The 22,872-nt window shown below is 40.6% G+C and overlaps 2 protein-coding genes and 7 non-coding genes across 17 annotated transcripts; 8 read left to right on the forward strand and 1 right to left on the reverse strand.

Annotated features, from left to right (window-relative positions):
- Window positions 1–1,276: 1,276 nt before the first annotated feature.
- LOC125301853 (ankyrin repeat domain-containing protein 34B) lies at window positions 1,277–3,772 on the forward strand. Its single transcript, XM_048254700.1, has 2 exons — window positions 1,277–1,356; window positions 2,205–3,772. Exon 2 carries the CDS (start codon window positions 2,321–2,323, stop codon window positions 3,770–3,772), a length of 1,452 nt encoding a protein of 483 aa, XP_048110657.1. The 5' UTR covers window positions 1,277–1,356; window positions 2,205–2,320.
- A 608-nt stretch (window positions 3,773–4,380) lies between these two features.
- On the forward strand, window positions 4,381–8,653 carry LOC125293878 (phosphatidylinositol 4-phosphate 5-kinase type-1 alpha-like). Of its 9 annotated transcripts, none has more exons than XM_048242101.1 (12): window positions 4,381–4,566; window positions 4,771–5,127; window positions 5,241–5,327; window positions 5,412–5,542; window positions 5,700–5,814; window positions 6,072–6,224; window positions 6,498–6,797; window positions 6,952–7,052; window positions 7,342–7,425; window positions 7,548–7,596; window positions 7,697–7,781; window positions 8,260–8,653. In XM_048242101.1, exons 2-12 carry the CDS (start codon window positions 4,774–4,776, stop codon window positions 8,460–8,462), a joined length of 1,662 nt encoding a protein of 553 aa, XP_048098058.1. In that variant the 5' UTR covers window positions 4,381–4,566; window positions 4,771–4,773; the 3' UTR covers window positions 8,463–8,653. The 9 variants fall into 9 exon arrangements, with proteins under 9 accessions (XP_048098058.1, XP_048098083.1, XP_048098042.1 ...); XM_048242126.1 differs by having other exon boundaries at window positions 4,381–4,556; window positions 7,335–7,373; XM_048242085.1 differs by having other exon boundaries at window positions 4,381–4,556.
- Window positions 8,654–11,528: 2,875 nt separating this feature from the next.
- trnap-agg lies at window positions 11,529–11,600 on the forward strand. Its single transcript has one exon. It is a non-coding gene; the product is annotated as a tRNA-Pro (tRNA).
- Window positions 11,601–12,069: 469 nt separating this feature from the next.
- trnaw-cca lies at window positions 12,070–12,141 on the reverse strand. The gene has a single exon. It is a non-coding gene; the product is annotated as a tRNA-Trp (tRNA).
- Window positions 12,142–12,544: 403 nt separating this feature from the next.
- Window positions 12,545–12,618, forward strand: trnai-aau. The gene has a single exon. It is a non-coding gene; the product is annotated as a tRNA-Ile (tRNA).
- A 4,317-nt stretch (window positions 12,619–16,935) lies between these two features.
- trnag-ucc lies at window positions 16,936–17,007 on the forward strand. Its single transcript has one exon. It is a non-coding gene; the product is annotated as a tRNA-Gly (tRNA).
- A 663-nt stretch (window positions 17,008–17,670) lies between these two features.
- Window positions 17,671–17,742, forward strand: trnag-ucc. Its single transcript has one exon. It is a non-coding gene; the product is annotated as a tRNA-Gly (tRNA).
- Window positions 17,743–18,303: 561 nt separating this feature from the next.
- Window positions 18,304–18,375, forward strand: trnag-ucc. The gene has a single exon. It is a non-coding gene; the product is annotated as a tRNA-Gly (tRNA).
- Window positions 18,376–18,965: 590 nt separating this feature from the next.
- On the forward strand, window positions 18,966–19,037 carry trnag-ucc. The gene has a single exon. It is a non-coding gene; the product is annotated as a tRNA-Gly (tRNA).
- Window positions 19,038–22,872: the final 3,835 nt, after the last annotated feature.

The following is a 22,872-nucleotide window of genomic DNA, read 5'->3' on the forward strand; positions in this document are numbered from 1 at the left end:
GCACAAAGAGCCCAGTATGGAGAATATACTGAAAAGATCTTGATATTGCTAGGACCTATTCAGCAAATGAAGCTTTTTTCAGAAAAGCATTATACATTATAGTATTCACACCAGGGCCAAAAACCATGCGTGTCAGAGGCTCCACTCCAGACTAGATTCTCATATTTCTATTTCAGCTGGGGGGTTGGAGGGGAGGCCAAACATAGCACAATTATTATGTAACCATTCTCTGTCATTTTTTATTGCCTTGGGACCCAGAGAGCAAAAAAGAACGCAAGCCCTGTTGTCTTTGCAGTTCATTTTTGTCTTGTGAGATTCATAATGGCTTCTTTTACTAGTGATGCCATCGGTGGGCTTTCCACAAACAGTACATTTTTTCCTGTGTGTCACAAATGTGTGTGAACGTCACATACTTCCACTTGAGACATGAGCTTGTTAAAAAGGGGAAGGACACAGCAGTCAGTCATTTCAGTGGAGTTGCTATGCGTCACGTCATAATGAAATGAAAAGTGTGTGTGCGTGCTGTGGCAAACATACGATCACCTCATAACATCCCACATCGTTTGGGAATCTATTAATATTGCTGAATGGATAAGAATTAGGCTAGAGTCTAGAGATATTAAAGCCTGATGTCAGCTTGACATGGAATAAGAACTAAAATGACATCTAGTGATCAGAGTGCAAAAGTGCACATATTAGCATGTTATTTTGGATGTAGCATTTATGTTACTGAGTCACAAACATTTGGATGTAGCACTTAGCCTTTGTTATTGATTCACAAAAGTAAGTGTCAAATGCAGATACACAATCCAACTTATTTTAATGCCATTTGAAAACGTATGCCTTTTTGGGGGCCCTCACAGTTTTGTTGGACTATTTCACTACTATAATATTAGCGTTCAGTAAAAAAAAAAATATCATAATAAAAAAAATATATTATGCTATGCAGCCTTAGAAAATTATGCAAATACTGAACGAAAGAGACACTAAATAGCATTTCAATTCAAAGATTTAAGAGGATTTGAGTTATGCATTTACATTAAGTTCAATCTGAACCCATTAATTCTACTCCTCCACAGCCCCACCCTCCCACCCTCATTGGCCCCCACTGCAGAAACACGGAGGGTTCCTGCTCTACCTAACTCATTTTTTGAACAACATTAGCCCCTGCACTGCTCAAGAGCTCTCTCAGATTGTGAGTGTGGTATTGTATCTCCTTCTCATGACCTCCGGAGGCATACCAGACTTGTTGCCAGTGTCCCAGGGTGCCTTTTAAGCCTCTCTTTTGAACAATATCAGTCCATCGGTGGAATGAGATTGTGACTCAAAATGCTACTTATCAGGACCTCTAATATGGTAAGTGCTATAAATGACCGTTTCTTTTCATTACATCAAAGTAAAAACATGCTGCAATTGTAGCCACAAACTATTGAAATAAATCTTTTTTCTGACAGATTATTTAGCTATACAAATTAAGAGACAAAATATTTTTTCCTCATGCTTCAATACAATGTAGCATGTCTGTGCAGATTTATATTTAGACAACAAATTCACTTCTTGAAGAAAGATTTTGATTTCACTATAATGTAATGTAATGTTCATGTGAAGTTATAAGTGTTAAAGTGTAACAAAATGTATACAAGTGTGTGAAAGAATTTGCAAGAGAATTTGTGAGGGTTTACTAGGTTGTCCAATCTAAAAGAAGTAAGAGAAAAGTGCCATTCAAATGTATTGAAAGGCACAATTGAATAAAAACCCTTTGAACAAAGCCTTACATTTGAGAGAGAAACTGTGTTAATGCTAATAACTGTCATGGAGGTTACTTCAGTAAACACCAGTGAGGCCAGAGCATGGAGATGAGAGACCCCCACCCCCACCTCGAGTCCCTTTCAACTGGAACCGATGTCCTGAAGAGATGAAAGCTTTTCAAAGCTGCTCACTATAGCCCTCATAGCTCCTTTGTGTTAGAACCACAACTGGCATTTTCAAGCTTGAAACTAAATTCCAGTACTCTCTGCTGCCTACACTATTTCACCCTCTGCAACCCTTGGTTTCAGTTCGGTTTGAAATCATGGAATGAAGCCAAAACTAGTCTTTTTTTTACATCAAAACAAACTATTTTGTCAGGAAACATTTGACATGGTCTTTCCAAACTGTATGATGAGTACATGTATAATGACACATTTTTATATTCTCATATACAGGCTGTGAAGGTGAGACATGCACATTAAGATACCAGTTGGATAATCCAAGGCCGGACTTGTCTGTCGACCAGAACATATAACTTCCAAAGCCAGCAAACGCTCTTCCAGACCCAGTGATGGCAGAGCCTCAGGAATACCTGTCGGACGGCAGTCCGCTGATCACGGCAGCCCAGCAGGGCAAACTCCGCCTGGTAAGGCTTCTGCTGGAGGGTGGCGCTCAAGTGAACGAGAGCAATCAGCGCGGCGAAACCCCGCTTCTGGTGGCGTGCAAGGCCATGCGGGGGGACCAGAGTGGCTGCAGCGTCATGCTGAAACTTGTGCGTTTTCTGCTGAAGCACGGAGCCGAGCCCAATGTGCAGGACAAAACCGGCCGCACTGCCCTCATGTACGCCTGCATTGAGCGGGCAGGGGTGGAGGTTGCCTCCACCCTCATCGTGGCAGGGGCTGACCCGAGCATGGAGGACTACTCGGGGGCCTCAGCGCTCGTCTACACCATCAACTCACAGCAACAGGAGACACTGCGGGTGCTACTGGACGCGTGTCGGGCCAAGGGCCGTGACATCATCATCATTGCCACCGACCTGAGCCCAGGTGGGGGTGCTGTGACCCGCCGCTACCTGAATGTGCCCCCGTCACCGGACTCCTCGCCGGTGTCCTGCATGTCGCCCTCGGACATTGAGCTGAAGACCGGCTCTCCTGGCTCCGAGGCGGACGGCGGGAACATATTTAATTTTCGGGCGGTGGAGAACAAAAGGGGCAGTCGAGGAGCTGCCAGCTCCCCTGGTGCGACAGGGGAGATTGCCAAGCACCAGCGCCTGCGGTCAGAACCCTGGTTGGCCGTCCACAACCTGGCACACCTAAAACGTGCCTACGAGGAGGGCCTAAGGAAGAAGGGCATGCAGGAAGAAGAGGAGGAAGACACTAAAGACTCCATGCTCTCCACTGATATAGCATCTTCACTGCAACAGATGAGCCTCACTACTGTCTGTAGTCAGTCAGACTTACATTCTTCTCAGACACCTCATGGTAAACCTGACACTGGGAGGATATCTATGAGGGGGAGCACGGAGAAACTTTCAGTCAGGCCAGGACCACAGGTGCGTTGTGGCCGCCGCAACACTCTGCCCTCACTGGCCCCGCCTCCCCTGCTCCAGTTGCCACCGTTGACGTTAAACTACTCCAGATCAGACTCTTACCTTCAGAACCAGCTTGGTCTGCACGCAGAACCCAGACCTCTCTCCTCTGCCAGCTCTGAAAGCTTATCAGTGTTAGTTTCTGACGGTGTTCAAATGAACTCAAATGAACTTCCTTCTGGTAAGAAACCGCTACCGGGGCATAATTGTGGAGTGAGGCCACAGACACGTGTGGGCAGTTTCCTGCCTCCGCTGCCCGTTAACCGTGCCAAATTTTCTGGGTGCAGCGTGGATATGCCGCTGGGCCCCAACATGGCAGAGCCACAGCCCCATGGACACTGCCAGTGGCAGAGGAAGTTCTCTCGGAGGCACTCTGTACAACTGGAAGACATGGGCCACAGCGGGAGCACAGAGGAATACATTTATGTCCTGTAAAGAGCTGCTGTGTTGTGTTGGTGGGACATTCAGGAATATGTCAGGAGAAAATGCCTAATTTTAACATGAATACCTCGAATGACTCTAGGAGTGAGTTTAACATGGGATGGTCAGACCTGGCACGAATCTGAAAAAAGATATCTTATTCATGATGATTGCCTGTAGAATAAGCTGCAGTTATGTAATAAAATGCTTAGCTGCATGTAATGATAGGTGGTTTATGACCCAAAATGTACATTACTACTGAATAGTATAGACTAGGCCATGTGGATCGAAAAGCAGAAGCATATAGACCTCGGCTATGCACATAGCTAACTGACTGTTTGGTTACACAGCAGAACAGGCAAACAGGCAAACAGTAGTTTATTCATTAGTTCATAACTTGTGGTCTGTTTTTGAAACAAACTTTAATACAAGATAAAAACAAATGTACTTGATAGGTAGTCTCCTAATGTTTAGCTTAATAAACTTGTGACAATATGCATAGCAATTATGCTGTAGGATTGACTTTCTCTGTTGAGAATGACGTCACGGTAACTTCTGAACACGCAATAAAGGTATCTTAAAAATGAGAAAAGGTCTCATGATAAAATTGGTTACCATCTGCCTCTGGAACGTCGCAACGTGCACGTGCCTCATAGAAATGGTCAGCCAACAAGCAATTCAGTTCACAGTTGAACAATTTCAACGTTTTTCAACGTACCACGTCTGTCCAAAGGAGGTATAAACAATACTGGATAGATCTCAGCTCAACTAAATGGTGACAGAAGGGGAGAGCGGTAAGGTAAAGTGAGGTGCGCTACAAGAATAGCATGCACAGCATGACACTGCCATCTACTGGTTGATATGAGGTCTTCAGTGTTTTTCAGACCCAGAGCTACGCTGTAGTGGTGTGTAATAATGAGCCATTACAATGATAGTATCAGCTATTTTAATCTTTACAGAAGAACAGAAATAGTGGTTAGCTTGTTCCCTGAATATTTTCCCCGCTTCCACAGGTAATGGATGATATATGGTCAACCGTGAACATTCCAGATGCATCGTTGTCAGAAGAGTTACTGAAAGATTTTGAAGACATCCAGTGCAGCGCCCAGACTGTGCAGAATGTACATTTCGCCAGTCAGTCCAGAAACTCCAGTCCCATCTCTGACAAAAAGTGTTTATCCTCTGATGAAGAGACACAAAATGATAAAGACAGACTTGACAAAATTACTTTAGTGCTTGCTGCTCTCCAAATAGAGAACACTAAACTTTGGTCGAAACTGGAGGAACTGTATGGTGAGATTGATACGCTTCACAGTGAAAATAAAAAACTCCAGGATGAGGTTAAAAGCCAGTGGGAAGCATTCCATGATGTAAGATGCTGTAATCACAACATGTTTGCTGCAAACTCATTTATGTCCACCCTATCAATAGGCCTATAGCCTATATGGAAATACATTAAATATCTTTATTTTTTGTCTCCCAGACACTGGGATTGTCTAGTCCTGCACCAATCAAGAAAATTATTGGCCACAGAGGCATTGATGTAACAGGAGAGACCACCTATAAAAAGGTTTGGTTTTGATCTGCCATCAAGGATACACTCTGTCTAACCACCCATCTCATTATTTATGAAATAGCTGAACTTTTCCCTCAGACCACAGCCTCTGCCCTTGAGGGCGCTATCCACCTGGGCATTGCCTACACAGTGCAGGCAGCAAGTCATATGAATCAGAGAGAGGTGCTTGTCCAGGACTTTGAGATGGTGGAAAGCATATTTTTTCCTAGGTTTGTGCTATCCTAGATGTTCAGTTTTTGCATTTCTCTGTGTGTGTGTGTGTGTGTGTGTGTGTTTTTTTTTTTTTTTTTTTTTTTCTTGGGGGGTATGTTTGTGTGTGATGTTGTCAGAAAGGGAGAGTGAAAGAGTGCTTTCTTTGCTTTTCAGAAAAGGCAGTAAATGGACTCCACCTCACCACTATAAAGACTTCAATTTTACAATCTACGCACCTTTTGCTTTTTGCTATTTCAGAGAGAAATTTGGTATTCATTCTGATTACAAGGTAACCACTAGTCCTCTTTGTCGATCATTTATTTTTGTCTATTTCAGTCTTTTCAGTTTTTTTTTCTTTTTGCTTTTATAGGACTTTTATTATGAATTTGGAAAGTGATGTCTTTTGGGCTGATGGCTGGTGTGGCTGTTAGTAATAGTATTTCAATTGCATACATTTTGTTAAAGAGATCTTTGTATTGTGCTTTTAAACATCTTTGTTGCATTAATCCTTACTGTAGCTTTGTCTTTATGTTCACTCATTTCCAGGATTCTCTATGTTGCAAAGCACTGATAGAGCTATCAAACTCTGGAGCAAGTGGCTCGTTGTTCTACCTGTCCTCTGATGACAAATTCATCATTAAAACAGTGCAGTACAAAGAGAAGGAGTTTCTGCAGAGAATGTTGCCTGGATACTACAATGTGAGAGAGGGTGTAGTATATAGGGTGTAGTGTTTTTGTGTTTGTATTTTGATTTATTAATTTCCATGTCAACAAATTCTACACATCAGAGGTTTTGTCCCTGGCCTATGCAATAATGCTGCTCTGCACTGGTTCTTGTAAAAAAAAAAAAAAAGCAACAATATGAAGTCCAGTTGTTATTTGCTACATACACATGATACACAGAAGTATTTTTTTTTTTATGTATGTATCTTCAAGGAGATTCACACATTATCTATCATCTTAACCTTCTAGACCCTGCTGCGCAACAGGCACACCCTACTGCCCAAGTTCTACGGCCTCTATTGTGTGCATATTGGCGGTAAGAATATACACATCGTGGTGATGAACAACCTCCTGCCTACCACTGTGCCAATTCACCTCAAGTATGATCTCAAGGGCTCCACCTACAGACGGCAGGCATCACGGGACGAGTGCGCCAGGCCTGTTCCCACTTACAAGGACCTGGACTTCATGAGGGACTTACCCGATGGACTGCTGGTGGAGGCTGGCCATTATGATGTCCTCAGGAGCACCATCCACGAGGACTGTCTGGTGAGTTAAAGGTGCTTTAGGAGCCCTGGAAGTCATATATAGGTGTAGGCCTAATGTATGCCAGAATATATGCAAAAGGCAGGGGTTTAAGTTATGGATTTGACATGGCATGATATTTATCTTGTTATTTACACAATGCAATTCTTCCTATCAGCTTCTGCACAGCTTTAGAATCATGGACTACAGCCTGCTGGTGGCGGTCCACAAAATACAGCAGGGGAAGGAGGAGTCCTCTCCACTCGTGTCTGATCACAGGTGTGGATTTGTGGAACAAATTGCTGGAGCATTGTCAGACTTTTTTCAGATATTACTGTACTTGTACTTGTACAGTATTACTTACCTAGACTTATTTGACATTGACGTTACAGTTTATGCTTGCACATTTCATCAAACAGACCTGTCATAATAACACAGTTTCTCTCTCTTTCTCTCTGCCCCGCCCCCTCTCTTTTTCCTTTTCTCTCTCTCTCTCACACACACACAATGTGTGTGTCTATGTGTGTCTTTTGTGTGTCTTTTTTTGTGGATCTTTGTGAGGTTGCAGCATTGGAGTCATCCCAGTGACTACATGCAAGGGTGAGAAGATGTTTGTCTTTGCTGGTATCATTGATATCCTGCAATCCTACAGGTGCCTCTCTTCTATTGATTGTGCTGACATTTAATCTTAATTGATAGACATTTTATTTGTGACATTTTATTGGTGATAGGCCTACTGGTTGTCATGAATGGGAAAACCATATTTCCCTATAGGTTTGTGAAGAAGTTGGAGCATTCTTGGAAAGCAATATTTCAGGATGCTGTAAGAAAATCAAATACATTTAATTCCAGTTATTCATTATGTAAATGTAAGCTTTTTAAACCACTTCAATCACAATGAAATGCCCTGCCCATGTCTTAAGGATACTGTGTCAGTGCATCGACCAGGCTTTTATGCCGACCGCTTTGAGAAGTTCCTCTGGGATCATGTCTTCAAGCGGATTCCATGTAAGTGTCTGGATTGTGTCCTTTTGTGATGTGTGTTTGTAACCTGCATTACAGCTCAGCCCTACACCCAAAGATTCTAGAACAGAGCTCTGTTCTAGAATCTTTGCCTACACCTGCCCAGACTCAAACCTACCAACTTGCAGACTGGGAGGCAGGAGCACTAGCGAGGAAGCCCCATGGGTGCTAGTTAGTAGCTTCTGTCGCTACCCCTGCAATGTAGACAGATCTGGTGAGAATCAGCAGTTAAGGAGGGAGGATTATATACTACTATTGCATTCAAATGTTGCTTTCCTATAACGCACCCCACACTTCCGTTACTGTAGGATGGATAATATAAATAATGTGTGTGGACCTCCATTTCTCTTGATCTGTCTCTGTGTATGTTTGTGAAAGTTTGGCAAAGATGTTCATTCAAATGTTGTCCTGTTATATGTTACCTGAATTAGTCTTTTTCTGTTCCTTCACTTTCTTTGCATAGTGAAGTCTGCCTTCTCTAAGAGCAGCCGAATAGGTTCCCACCAGGATCCGTGGCGGTGCCCGATCAGGAGGTCTAACATCACCTACCGGCCCAGCTACACCAACCACAGCAGTACTCACAAAACCAGCCCCAGCTACCAGGCCAGCAAGGCAACTGTTGCTCCAAGTGTCAGCTTTGCATCTCAGTGCAAAATGACTGACTGAATAGATTATTTTCCAAATATAACAATACCCCATATAACAAATAGCATGAGGGAGTAATGTAGGCCTACATGACATAAAGCGAAGATAGACACAGAGCACGCTTTGTTGATCATTATTACAGTTTATGAAAATGCACTGATCTGTTATCCGAAGTCTTCTTCTTATTCTTCCCACCAAATTTCTGTGTCTAATTCAGCTTCAACCGTTTAACGTAGAAACTTCGTTCAAACTTTGTAACGTAGGTCTTGAAAAGGACACTTGAGGAATGTATTTTTCACTTTTGTAAACTTTATACTTTTTGAGATATTAACAAAAAACAAGCTTATTTTTCCCCATAGACTTTGCATTAGCACTATGACATCACAATGGACTAATTAACTTGATTTGCACCTGTATCAACTTCCAGCTGCTCAACTAGGACCCATCACAGGGCCAGTTAAACTGATTGCACCTGTATCAACTGCTTTCTGCTAGGCCAACTTTCTCTGTGTCTCTCCATTCTACAAGGATATAAGGCACATTCCATCCAACTTTCTATCCATTCATCCTCTTCAAACCATTAATTCATCCATCCATTAAACTATCCAGCAACATCCATTCAACTTTCTGTCTATTAACATCCATTACACTATCTACATTCAACTTTTAAACTATATACTCTGTCTCAGGCTTTAAGCATACAATCTGGCTCTCTTAAGACTACTATTTCCTCTGCCCACAACTGTTTCAAAATAAATGTCCTCACTACAATAATTTACTATTAAATAATTTAACTATTTAAACTACTCAACTATTTAACTGTTCAGCCATTTCAACTTTCAGTTGTTATCAACTATGACTCCTGCCAACTGTTTCCAAATAAAAGTTTGTTTGGCATTTTATGTTAATATACAGTATGTTAATATTTTCATGCACTGGTAATTTCCTCGAAATTACATTTTCTAGTTCCATTTAATGGTTATGAATCTTGGAGATGCTACTCACAACAATAACAATAAAAGGGAAAAAAGAACAGTTCAAAGTAGTGGCATAGCCTACATACAATCGAGTACAAAACGGGAGAATCCGTATGAGTATGAGACCAACTTCAACAAACATTAAACATTTCTCCTTTTAGTGGAAGTCTGGTTTTCGGCTCCTGTAGCCTGAGAGTTAACTGGCCTACGTCATTTTGTAGCTAGCTGACGCCTGGCGGAAAGAGAGAGCCATGTGTGTGCATGATCGCGTTAGAAAGTCTTCTGTGACAAAGCTTTCCAGAAGAAAACGAACTCGCTGCTGTATTGTAAAGGAATTGACCTAAATTGAAAGATTTCAGTCATATAACTAGTAAATTGTCTGTTTTTTCTTCACACATTCTTGTGTTCATAAACCCACCTTAAGTTTGCTGTGCAGAGAAGCTATCGTGAGCCAACAGGTAGCCATAATGTTAGCTAAACTGCCTTACTGTGTCAAAACATTTTGTATTCAGATTTTTTTTATCTTCAGAGTTTTATACTGGGTAAATGAACAATCCTTTAGATATTTATTTGTTACAGACAAAGGGTTGTTGATCTAGCTGAACACAGGTTTTGGCTTTTTAGATGGGGCAGCAAGGGAGTCACAAGCGACTGATGTTGGACTGATGTTGGACTGATGAACACCCACCACAGGTAAACGTGCTAATTACCAACCACAAAATTTACCGGGGCTTTTACTGCCTGAAATATCCGATTTTGTTCACCACGCTCGGAGTTAAGTGCTGGGCTGGTGGGTGCTTATTCCCAACCTTTCTCAGGTACATGAACGGTTAGACCGAGAATTGTCGTCGGCAAATCAAAATTCCACTGGTGCTCCAAGCGAATTTGTACACGCATCCTTAACGTTACTACATTGTTTACAGCTCTTCGACTCACGGTAAAATGTAAATTTTGCTACATATCGTAACACCTTCTTCTTCTTCTTCTTCTTCTATCATCGTAACACCCCCAACTATCACCACTTTTGTTCAGAAACTCTAAAACAATGATGTTTTTTAACACTTCAAAATGACATTTCCTCAATGAACCTTACATTTTTCAGTAGCCAATAGGTGTGTAGATTTGAACAAAATCCGGTTTGGTTCTTAACGGGAGCATTTACTGCCTGAAATATCCGATTTTGTTTACCACGCTCGGAGTTTTTACAGTATAGTGCTGGCCTGATGGGTCGCCTATTTACGGCACATGAACGGTTAGACCGAGAATTCTCGTCATGAAATTAAAATTCCATGGAGCTCCAAGTGGTTGTGTACACGCAGCCTTACAACACTGTTTACAGCTCTTCGAGTCACTGTAAAATGTCATTTTTGGTAGCCTGGCGGGCCATCCTATATCATTGAAATTTATATGTTCAAATGTATAATGTACAGGCTGAGCAAATTAATTTGCCGCCGCTAGGGTGCGTCTAGATTTCTAGGCTACATTTTTGGTACATAGCTAATTAAGATACACCTATGTTGTGGGTGGTTGCCTTTCTTTAGGAGTCCGCCGTCTTGGTTTGTATAGAAATACATATTAAGTGACACATACACGTTGGGCATACATGCCGATTGGTAATATCAGAGAATGTCTAATGCCCGTAGACGTTCCGATAGTGAGGTGAAATAATTGGATTTTCATTTGTTTTTATTGTGGCAGTGTACTTTTTGTGTGTGCCAGAATTCAATGGAAAAAAGAGACAAAAGAATGTAGAATTGATCTACCAAATTATGCTCGGATAAGTTAGCTACATATGCCATAGACTGTATAGAAGTCTATGACATAGCTATTCACGTTGGCAAAATTGTTAGCGTGTGCTGTGACAACATACAGTGTGTGACGAGTAGCCATGTGCTGTTTTTGCTCAAAAATGTGTGGTTATTTGTTGGAAATTCAGAACCCCTTGTCCTTTGAAGATATTTTTTACAGCTGATGCTGTGTAACGTTACAAGAAATTAACATTTGAAATGTCACGTCTTTGCAGTACCATAAACGCACCATTCAATGAATGTCACACAGTAACAGTAACTTTTGAATTTAGACGCTGTTGTCCGGCTTTCCACTGCATGGTGGCTCGTTGGTCTAGGGGTATGATTCTCGCTTAGGGTGCGAGAGGTCCCGGGTTCAAATCCCGGACGAGCCCGCCTTTTGAGAACAGCAAGAGCGGCGTGTTTTTGAACGGGTGCAATGCTGTAACGTTAGAAGAGCAATATAAATGGAAATAGGGGACAAATTGTTCACATGCATATTTCTCTTCAGATAACATTGCTCAGCTATCAGTGTCTGTTTGTCATGAATGGGTAAACATAACACGAGTTGATTAGATTGTCGTATTCCTCGCGGGTTCTTGTTAGGCTAAATATGTGACATGTTCTCGCAGAATGAGCTTCGAAAACATGTGACATTGTTAATGGAACATACCGGTAATGTTACTTTGTTTCATTTACGCCACAAGGGGGTGCAAGAGGATTGTGAGACGCAGACGCATTCAGCACAACTTGAACGTTTTATGTGTCATAACTCACATTCTTAATTGCAGGGGCAACACATTTGAATAGGGTGACTTAGCATACATTGACGTTTGTTAATTATAAAGAGATATAGAAAAGAATTGACCCCGACGTGATTTGAACACGCAACCTTCTGATCTGGAGTCAGACGCGCTACCGTTGCGCCACGAGGTCCTGTACAAAGTGGAAAATAGCAACAGAGAAAAACACTAGGGAACTTATGTTAAAGACTCGTAGGTAAATATTCAAAAGGGCAAAACGTACTGTAAACACACATTTCAAGTTAAAATAATGTATAGGACTATAACAAAAATGTGGTTTCAAAATGTACCAATCTTTTACAAAAGTTGTCTTGAGATGAGTAGTCAGTAACTTTAGCTAACGTCTCATTCTGGTTTAGTAGCAAGTAGGCCTATCCTTGATACTAGCACTACAGCTCCGCTTCCACCCTGTCCACTAGGACCTTCGGGTAGCCTAATAATTATGGTAGGCTACATATTTATGATTATTTTGTAACAGACGCTGTGTACAATGTTGGCTGTCATATAACATATACGATGACGTTATTGTGTACGGTGGCCGGTTAGCTCAGTTGGTTAGAGCGTGGTGCTAATAACGCCAAGGTCGCGGGTTCGATCCCCGTACGGGCCATGGAATACCTTTTTTGCCTTGTGCCTTATGGGCAATTCAGTGTTCTTTTGCAGAACTTAGGAAAGTCAGCTTTACCTTCATAACCAGAAATCACAACCAGGAGTGGAGGTCATCATCTTGACTTCTTTGACATTTTAATTTGACCAAACATTGTCCAAATTAAAAGGCTACCTCTGTAATATAAGTGTGCTAAGGTACTAAAATCCATGTAGCTGTTAAATATGTGCAACACCTGCTTACATTCCATTGAGTTTAGCAATTTTCATTACACCAGATTAAATGATAGCTATTGGAAAGCTATTTTTCCATTCAAATAAAACCTGTAGTTTATATGTTTTTTCACTATTGGGAGAAATTATCTGTAAATGAATATCATTATCTGTAAATTAACTTATAACTTATAATTACAGCATGTTGCAGTGAGAAGAAGAATCAAACATTTTGAAATGAGAAGGTAGTTTAGTGTTACAGTCTGAGGCTGTGGTGGGAGGTTGTTTGTATGCTGTTCTGATGCCATTTGCAAGGGTGTAGGTTTGGTCTGAGCTTTGGTGGGGACACTACCCAGCCCCCCCCCGCCAAAAATAAATAAATAAATAAACAATGTATGAATTTGTGACAGACTTTAACTTTGTATGATGCATTACCTACTGATGCAACAACCTGGCCGGAGTTCCTCTGTCACTTTATAAATAAAATATTGATGTCATGAGCAATGACATATAGATAAATAGATAGATAGATACTTTATTGATCCCCAAGGGGAAATTCAAGAAACATATAGCACGACTCGAATCTCGAAGAAGACCGGTAGTATTCACTAGCCTATAACTAGCTAACACTAAAAAATCAATGTCCTTATTCAAGTTCACCTGCTGCTGTTGAGTGACCCTGCCACACCACCGCTGTCTGATAAAGGCTGGGTTGCTTTTTCTGTCATCTGACAAAGTAACATCGATTGAGTGAGAAAACAGTTGGAAACAATGTTTTATCTCCACCACGTCAAGCCAAAAGAAATGCATTTGTTTTCACTGACATCCTTGTGTTTTTGCCATTTTCATTCATTTCAGCAAACATTCATAGCATTGCTGTTATAGTAGGCTACACAAATGTGCTATCGCGATATAGCTGAACTATTTGGTTGATTTCAATGTCCATTTAGGCTATATACATATAGGCTAGCACTGTCAACTAAATGTGTATCAAAAAACGAGGTTTCTGACATTTCTATGCCTTGAACTAGCGCATAATATTATGACTTAGGCCTACACTTTGTTTCTTGAAATAGCTTCTGATGTCCTCCACCTTTCTTTTCTTGCCCGACATCCTCGAATTGACATCCTCGAATTGACAAAGATTGTAGAGCTAAGATCTTTGCAGCCAAGTGTGCCCAAAACTTCTAATCGACAGCATAGGCTACAGGGAGCTAAGCCAATCAAAAAACAGACCTGTCTCAAAGACGTATTTTGGGTGGCGGTACTGAAGTGGGAAATTATTTAACCCTTTGTGTACCGCATGAGATGTTTTTTTCCATTTCAACCTGAATATTGGTGGGGACATTTCAGTCATTATTTGATATTGGTGTGGACAAGTCCTTCGGAACCCACGCAAATCTACGCCCGTGGCCATTTGTAAAAAATATTTTCCGTTTAACTCACATCTATGTCCTATCAGTGTTAAGAGAGTTACTTACTTGGTCCTTAGGAGGTCCATATGCATAGACCCTCCTGGACATGAAGTAGAAGACGAGATTCAGTCAGCCCTCCTAAGTTTTACAAACAGTTGCGTGTGTGAGCCATATGTGTTTGAAAGCGTTGGTGGTATAGTAGTGAGCATAGCTGCCTTCCAAGCAAGCAGTTGACCCGGGTTCGATTCCTGGCCAACGCAGTAGGCTTTTGTGTTCCATGAATGCACAAACCTGTCCTGAGAGTGCCATCTTGAACAAGGATGGAGTGAACGGTCCTTCTTCACTATGGAATGTTGCACACTTCTCAGAAAGCAGTCATACACACAATGAAACCCCTGTGAACTGTGGTGACCAGCTCCGTTAACATCCCATGTAAATAGGCCCTGAAAGAATATTCACTTCGAGGTTAAGTCAACAGAATTTGATCTAAGGTTTGCTTCTTTTAGCACAGCTTATTGCTGATGAATCAACTTTTCGGCAAGTAAATATAAATCGCTAAATAGTGCATTTAGTTTAGTTTTAAAAAAAGCGTTTGGTAAATGGAGATGCAGATCATCTCCCTAATTAATTTCTTTGTGCAACAGCCCACATTATGCGCTCACTTCAGCGAGACGAGTGAAATAAGTGTAGGCCTATCTGTCATCGGTATCGCCATAGGCTATTTGCTACGATATAAGCTACTGTTAGGCCTACAACAAGTCGCGATTTATTAGGCTATCCAATCGCTATGCTGTTTTCATGAACATTGCAGGAATCCACTTCATTCACCTACCCACGAGTGGGTCAGTTTCACTTTCGCAAACACGCATACACATTGAATGAGCACTCATAGCCTACCACTTCCACCTAATGTTATGTCTCTATATTTTACATTACATTACATTACATTACATTTGGCTGACGCTTTTTAGCCAAAGCGACTAACAACATAGTAAACAGTTTAAGTTTTAGAGCAGTTCTCAACAATTTTAGGACAATTTAAAAACATTAGAGTACAGTAAGAATAAGTGCATCAGTGAGTGCTGTTTTTAACAGTTACTTGTCAGTTTGAGACGACTGGTGAGTGCTAGGATCAGTAAGACTTGTTGTAAGTGTTGCTATGAGAGGAGATGTTCTCTAAAGAGCTGGGTCTTCAGGAGTTTTCTGAAAAGGGAGAAGGATGTTTTATGAATTTTATGAATTAAGAAGTATTTATTGATCAGGAAAACATTTAGTTTATTTTTCTTTCGGTCCGCGGTTCCATAACACCATTCAGTTGTGCCGCAAATTAACAGACAGAAGCACCGGGCATAATCTAGCCTAAATTCATGGCATTTTTTTTTTAAATCCGAGGGCCCCAATTGGCTGAGGGCCCCTGTGCACGTGCACACTTGGCACAAGCCATGATCCGTCCCTGAGCTTAGAGTTACAGCCTGAGGCTGTAGTGGGAGGTTGTTTGCTGTTCTGAGGCTATTTGTTAATATTACTTTCCGTTTAACTCACATTTCTGTCCTATCAGTGTTAACCCTTAGAACCCGATTGACGCAAAGTGCGTCAAAAAACACACCCTCTCTTCTCTGTTACATTGCTCCGCAACTGTTCATCGCAGCGAGATGAAACCTTTATTGCGTGACAGAGGAGAAGTGGGGCTTTCCAACGAGACCACGCACGTGTCTGTACGTTAAAGTATGAAATTTTAATTTTTTTTTTAAAAACCAAGTACATCCTTCTGGGTTATAAAACAGACGAAGTGACAGTAAAATAATAACTTCATATAGCTGGACTTACCCCACGTTTTTGTCTGTTTTTGTGGCAAAGCATGTTTACAATCCAGCGCTATCGTGTGTTTCTCTATGGCAAAAGATGTTCATTATCCGGTTTTGAGATCCTAGCAAATTCCTGCATGGCATCCAATTCAAGGCTCACATTGCATCCCAATTTGTTTAACAAAGAAACACCTTTTTGCCTTTACTTTGTTCATGGCAATCCAGTAAAAAGTTGAGAATCATTATGAGTGCATACACATAGGTACGCAGGCTAACACGCAACCTCGGGTCAAGTCAGGTCAGATCAGTTTGTGTCACAGATATGGAGCGCAGGAAAGTCATTTTTCATCACTAAATAAAAAAGGGCATTTATTTCCTTAAATCTCACACCACATATTTCTGTAAATTGCTCAGCCCCAGAGTATCCCTCCAACATGGCAATTATATTGCCCAATTCAGGACAGTCAGCCCTACACAAACATGAAATGCATGTAGAGCTATGAGCTTGCTGTGGTGAGATACATGTCGAAATATAAGAAATTTTATAATACTTTAAATATATATAATAATAATAATATAGAATAATTTAAAAATAAAATCAATGCTAGTACTAATACATGAAATGATGGCAGATCTGGATAGCCTAGACTCTGCTGAAAAAAAAACTATATATAATATGTGTGTGTGGCACTATATGACCAGAATAAATCCTTCTGAATAAAGGTAGTGAAAATGCCCTAAAAACAGCTTAGGGTTCTAAGGGTTAAGGGAGTTGCTTACTTATAAAGGTACCACAAACCTGCCTGGACATGAAGTAGAAGACAAGATTGTCAGCCCTCCTGAGTTTTACAAACCGTAGGGGGTGTGAGCCACCAATTGTATTTGTAAGCGTTGGTGGTATAGTGGTGAGCATAGCTGCCTTCCAAGCAGTTGACCCGGGTTCGATTCCCGGCCAACGCAGTGTGCTTTTGTCTACCATGAATGCACAAACCTGGCAACATGAAGTGTCATCTTGAACAAGGACGGAATGCACCGACCCTCTTCACTATGGAATGTAACACACTTCTCAGGAAGCAGTCATACCTACACACAATGAAAGCCCTGTGAACTGGAATGTCCAGCTCCATTAACATCACATGTGAATAGGCCCTGAAAAAATATTTACTACTAGAAAAAGAAAAGTAAACAGAATTTGACATGAGGTTCACTTCTTTTAGCACAGCCAATTACCGATGGATCAACTTTTCAGCAAGTAAATAAAAATCCCAAAATAGGACAACAAACTGCCTTTGTACGGTGTAGCCTATTGGCGTTATCTTTATTCATATAAGTTATATTTTCCAATAGAAGAATCAAAAACTTTGAAATGAGAAGGTGGCAGTTTAGAGTTACAGTCTGAGGCTGTGGTGGGAGGTTATTTGTTTGCTGTTCTGAGGCCATCTCTTAAAATTACCTTCCGTTAAACTCACATCTATGTCCTATCAGTGTTAATGGAGTTACTTACTTGTAAAGGTCCTCAGGAGGTCCAGATGCACAGATCTGCTTGGACATGAAGTAGAAGATTAGAGTCAGCCCTCCTGAGTTTTACAAACAGTTGGGGGTGTGAGCCATATGTGTTTGTAAGCGTTGGTGGTATAGTGGTGAGCATAGCTGCCTTCCAAGCAGTTGACCCGGGTTCGATTCCCGGCCAACGCAGCAGGCTTTTGTCAACCACGTCAGAATGCAGAGACCTGCCCTGACATTAGTGATAAGGTTTTGTTTTCATAAATTTGGCCAAACAATCACCTCTCACAGAGGCCTCTCTGTAGAATGACACACATTGAGTGGTGGTCTAAGATTTAATTTAAACATCAAGTATATATCTGAAAACAGAGAAAACTGTCAAAGGCCAAAGGTTGAAGTTATGCCTTTGTGTCATGTTACAATAATGATAGTTTTGTGTTTTTTCTGTATAAGTGGGAAACAAAGTTTGTGGCTTAGACCAACCCAGGAACAATTCAGCCAGTCAGCACGTTGTGTCAGGGAGGAAGGGCGATTTGATTGGCTGTTGAGCTCAAATATTACAGGCGCCCCAAAACCACATACTAGCCTTTTAAGCACAAAACCACATACTAGCTCTTTAAGCACAAGTTTTCTCTACTATGTCAGAGTGTACAAACCTATGTGACGTGTCACAGACCAGGCTCTGCGGCGCAGCTGCAACTCTCCTCCTGGGGTTTCCACTCCAGTGGGGTTGTGAGCCAGATGTTTTTCAAGGCGTTGGTGGTATAGTGGTGAGCATAGCTGCCTTCCAAGCAGTTGACCCGGGTTCGATTCCCGGCCAACGCAGACACCCTTTTTGTGTTTGACGTCTGAAGCAAAAACTTTATCAGCATTTACCAAACATATTAGCCTACATCACATATTTCCATATTGTCTTTTTGGATGAATAACATAACATGCAGTAAAACTATGTAGAGATTTTTGACAACATAAAATTGTGGAGTTTGTCCACTCCAGTCTTATGCTGGGGAGATTTTCAGGAGAAAACAGTAGTGTGGCCAGATTTGTCACATCATATTAGCATAGAGAAGCTTTTATAGGCATGTAATTATTACTAGAGCCTGAGACTGTTTTAGGCAGTTTCAGGCAGACGTGGCATAGAGGGTGGAATGAGGGTGTGTCCTGCTGAAGGGCCTTGGGGTTGGGATGAGGGACTCCACAGTTTGCTGATACTTGAGAAAAATACAGAATTAAATGTTTTTAATTGGTGGTTTGCCTTTGAAACTTTGCTAGAATAAGCCTTTTCGACATTGTAGTCTTCAGTGAGATAGACTGACAAACACACTTATTATGACTTTATAAACTGCGTTTCAGTTCTATGTGAAATCTGTAATATTTGTGTGAAAAACATAGTGATCAAACATAGGAAGTTTTCAGCGTTGGTGGTATAGTGGTGAGCATAGCTGCCTTCCAAGCAGTTGACCCGGCTTCGATTCCCGGCCAACGCAGCACTTTTTCCACACAGGATGAAAGGCTTTATGCCATTATTTTACATAAATCCAGGGCCCCTGTAGTTTTTATCTTATCCTGTTGGTTTTACGACATGGTTCACTGTCAGTATGTGTGTTAACAGATTTGACAGTCTTTACCTTCCGAGGAGCCCTTACATTTTCCATACACCCATATGGCTAGCATGTCTTGGACGGCACATCTGGAAAGTAACAGGTTTGACTACATGTTTTTAATGACAGTATCTGTGGCAACCTCTGTAACAAACTATGATGTAACCTTCCACAATGCAACATTGGTTTACTGTTTGTTCATTTTGAAGTGATGTACTTAGTTATTGTAGCATTCCTTTGGGTGATAGAACATGATTTGGTACACTGTCAGTATCACATCACCGTACTGTAAAGTGTCAGACCGGTAGGTGTGCTAAGGAGCTGGCCTGATGGCTATGTTGCAGGGCCAGATGGGACTAGATGTGTCTGGGGACACTAACAGGGGAGAGTTTTTCTAAAATGGACCCACAATGTATGTAAGAAGTCCACGAAACTATTTTTTTTTCTTTTGGTGCTTGAGGCAATGCAACTCCATCAAAGCAAATGCTAATATCCAGAACAGTAGATGACAGTAGAGAAGAAAGTCAAAAGGGCAGGCAGCCCAGATTTTGAGTTGTTGATGTTATTGTAACCGGTATAAACCCAGTCTAACATTATTCCACTTTGGATAAACTGGAATAAATTGTGCAGGATCAAGTGCTTCATTTACATTACATTGTCCAAGCAGTTCTGTTTTAGACTATAACAGAAAAAAGCTTTGAAAAATGTAACACTTGATATAAATTAAAGTAATGTGGTAGATTTGTATGCACTCCAGGAATAGAAAGACCTCACTTTTAGCCAGACGCTGATTATCGAGCCAGGCCGAGCTAAGGCTATATTTGAGCCTACTGGTGATAATGGCTGAGCATCAAGCACTGAGATGTTTCCTTTCCCATTATCAGGCTTAGCCCCTCTGTCTTGTCCTAAATCCTGCCCATAAAGCTAACATCATGCCTACATTAAGGGAAGGAAATGGCTTAAAAAGTTCCTGTTGCCATATGTTTTGCTCGGTGGCATATTAAAAGTTATACCTAGATATTATGTTTCAATATTTGACAGACATGTTTAATATTTTTATATATTTTAATTAATTGAAAGAATTTAGATATTGTTAAAATGTTGTTAATACTAATAGTTGATTATAGTTGCAAGTCATTGTAATTGTCTGTTCATTTCTTTGGTCTTTGCCATGTGTTCTGGTTACTCGTAAAGCCCTTACAAGTGTTCCCTTGCTTTACATTGTCTTAACTACAAGCATAATGGAGAGTGCATGTTGATTTGGTAATTTGATTGACAACTTTATACCAGACAGTTTAAGAAGTATTTGATCATGTTTGTTTGGATCATAGGCATATGATGACCTGTATAAACTCTTTTTCATTCATGGCTTCATAAAATATAAACATCCCATGTAGCTTTAAGACTATTCAACCATTGGCCCAAGCACTGTGAAATAACTCAAAAGTAATAAAAGTAGAATTGCGTAAGCATACAAGCTGAGACCTCCCACATAGCAAGAAACTGGTCCGAGGGCAGATTTGGCATTCTGCCCATCCTCCAGTTTTGACAATTTTGATCAAAACTTATTATGAAAACAATCAATGTTATTATCTTACAGTTTTTCTCGATCGTTTATGATACCTGTGTCAACTCTGACATCACGTTCTCAAAACAGTTAACACCCGTGTCTGAACAAAAGCACTCAGGACAAACTGACACATTTTGCTTGCAAAAGACTGTTACTCTCTCAAAACACTTAAAACATGAGGCAAAAGCAAATCTTGCCTTCAAACACTACAACTTGTTGCCAAATCAAAAACACTCTTTAATCAATCATTACACACTGGACAACAAAATGCAAAATCTAGTTCTCAAAATGAGCATTTTTGCTATGTCTGTTCCATTACTTTCTCATTTTTCTGAGAAATCAGAAAAAATCTGGAAAAAAACTGTGAAAAGACAAAATGTGCTGAATACATTTTTTTTTTATTCATTCCTCCCAAGATGTAACTGTCATTGACATGTAAGATATTCAGCAAACACCTAGTACTGTAAGATACTGTAAATTTCATTGAACTACAACTTCGAAATAGACCTACAGTAAAAACTACCTTTTGTACTGTTTTCTCCACCAAATAGGCAATACAGTACTTTGTCTAAATGTGTATTAGATCCATACTTGCAAATAGCAACACAGAACAGACATCTCTTATGTATAATGAATGATTGCTGATTGAAGAATTGTGCAAAGGAATTTCACACAGGTGTATCAGAGATTCAGACTTATGCAAGGAATCTATACCACCTGTGAAAAGATGTTTTCCTTTTGTTTAGCATGGGAAACCCAATAGAGTTTGGGGCTTTTGAATGACACCTGTGTTAACTGTTTTGAAAAAGGGTGTGAGAAATGTGTGAACCCAATGTAAATGTGTGAACACATTCGCAAGAGATTACTTCTGCTGTGCAAAGAAAGTAGTCATGAAGACCAAGTGGGAGAAAAACTGTAATATTCTGGCAAGCTTTAAATATTATGATGGTCAACAGTGGGTCAGAAGTGGTGGTCCGATATCTGGAAGCCAGACTGCACTATATGGGCTTTTGCTTACAATTTGGTGCCCCTCACTTTGAAAATATCTCCTGCGCCCCTGTACTGTCAAATTAAAGGTGCCATCAGCAATTCTTGATGACATCACATCTGTGAACCTCTGTAGCTAAGATAGTTTTCAGTTCCAGTTGTTGCCTGCAGAAAGGACCCTAAACCACTGATCTAAAAAAGATTGAGATATAAACCAAATACAGTTTTTCTCAGTCGCTTTGGTGCTTTTCTCAGATCAGAATGAAAATTCTCATAACTATTAGTTCAACCTCCACAACATTTAGTCATTTGTGCACATCGTAGTAGCAATTTCTCCTTCCTCTGAACAAATTGCACATGCTTTTGGACATGTATCAGTTGCTTTGTCATGTCAGTCAAAATGAACTATACTTATGGATGCTGAATAGTCATTCCCAATAAAACTAATAGTCTTCATTTCATTGCTTGAGTCATTACAAAATTGGTGAACTAGTTATCAAATTCTATGACAATGCTGTAGAATTGCAAAGAGCATATAGTAAAAATGTGGAATGTACATCTGTGTCTTGTACTCACTTACTCTCCTAACTACAGCAATTTCTAACTTTACTGTAGTTTTCAAATGGCTGTACAAGTACTGTATAGTGCTGTCTTGAGTATGTTCAGGTAGTGTCACCGAGTTCTGACCTTTTTTGCATGGGAAAACACTGAGAGAATAAACTGCCATAATGAAAACATGACAAAGCTATTTGACTATCTTGTTCATAAACAATGGTGTCAAGACTTCTCATTTTGATGACACTGGCCGTTTCATTGACATAAATACTTGCTTTTGAGGAATGGACTATCCATTTTGAGCAAGTGACCTGCTTTTGCAGATTATCCACTAGGTTTTGCAGTTTGCACTAATTGTTTTGAGAAATGCACTAACTGCTGTGCAAATGTTAATAGTGATGTGAGAAAAGCACCAAAGCGACTGAGAAAAACTGTAAGTATCAATGAGCTATAACAACTTTCGTAAAATGGAAAAACTCATAGAAGTAAACTCTTTTATCCCCACAACACACTGGTGTGCCCAGCAGAGGGCAGTCTGAATATCAGAAGTGAACCTACTTGTCAATTGAGAGTCTGCTTCAGTCATTCCATGGGCCTATTTCTTCATTC

Source organism: Alosa alosa, chromosome 1 (assembly GCF_017589495.1).
Source record: "Alosa alosa isolate M-15738 ecotype Scorff River chromosome 1, AALO_Geno_1.1, whole genome shotgun sequence".
Taxonomy (NCBI): domain Eukaryota; kingdom Metazoa; phylum Chordata; class Actinopteri; order Clupeiformes; family Clupeidae; genus Alosa; species Alosa alosa.

Coding starts and splice junctions, on each gene's coding strand:
- LOC125301853 (XM_048254700.1), top strand. CDS start 2,321: ATGGCAGAGCCTCAGGAATACCTGTCGGACGGCAGTCCGCTGATCACG.
- LOC125293878 (XM_048242085.1), top strand. CDS start 4,530: ATGGTGACAGAAGGGGAGAGCGGTAAG. Junction 4,557..4,770: donor CAGAAGGGGAGAGCGGTAAG/GTAAAGTGAGGT, acceptor CCGCTTCCACAG/GTAATGGATGATATATGGTC. Junction 6,225..6,497: donor TGTTGCCTGGATACTACAAT/GTGAGAGAGGGT, acceptor TTAACCTTCTAG/ACCCTGCTGCGCAACAGGCA.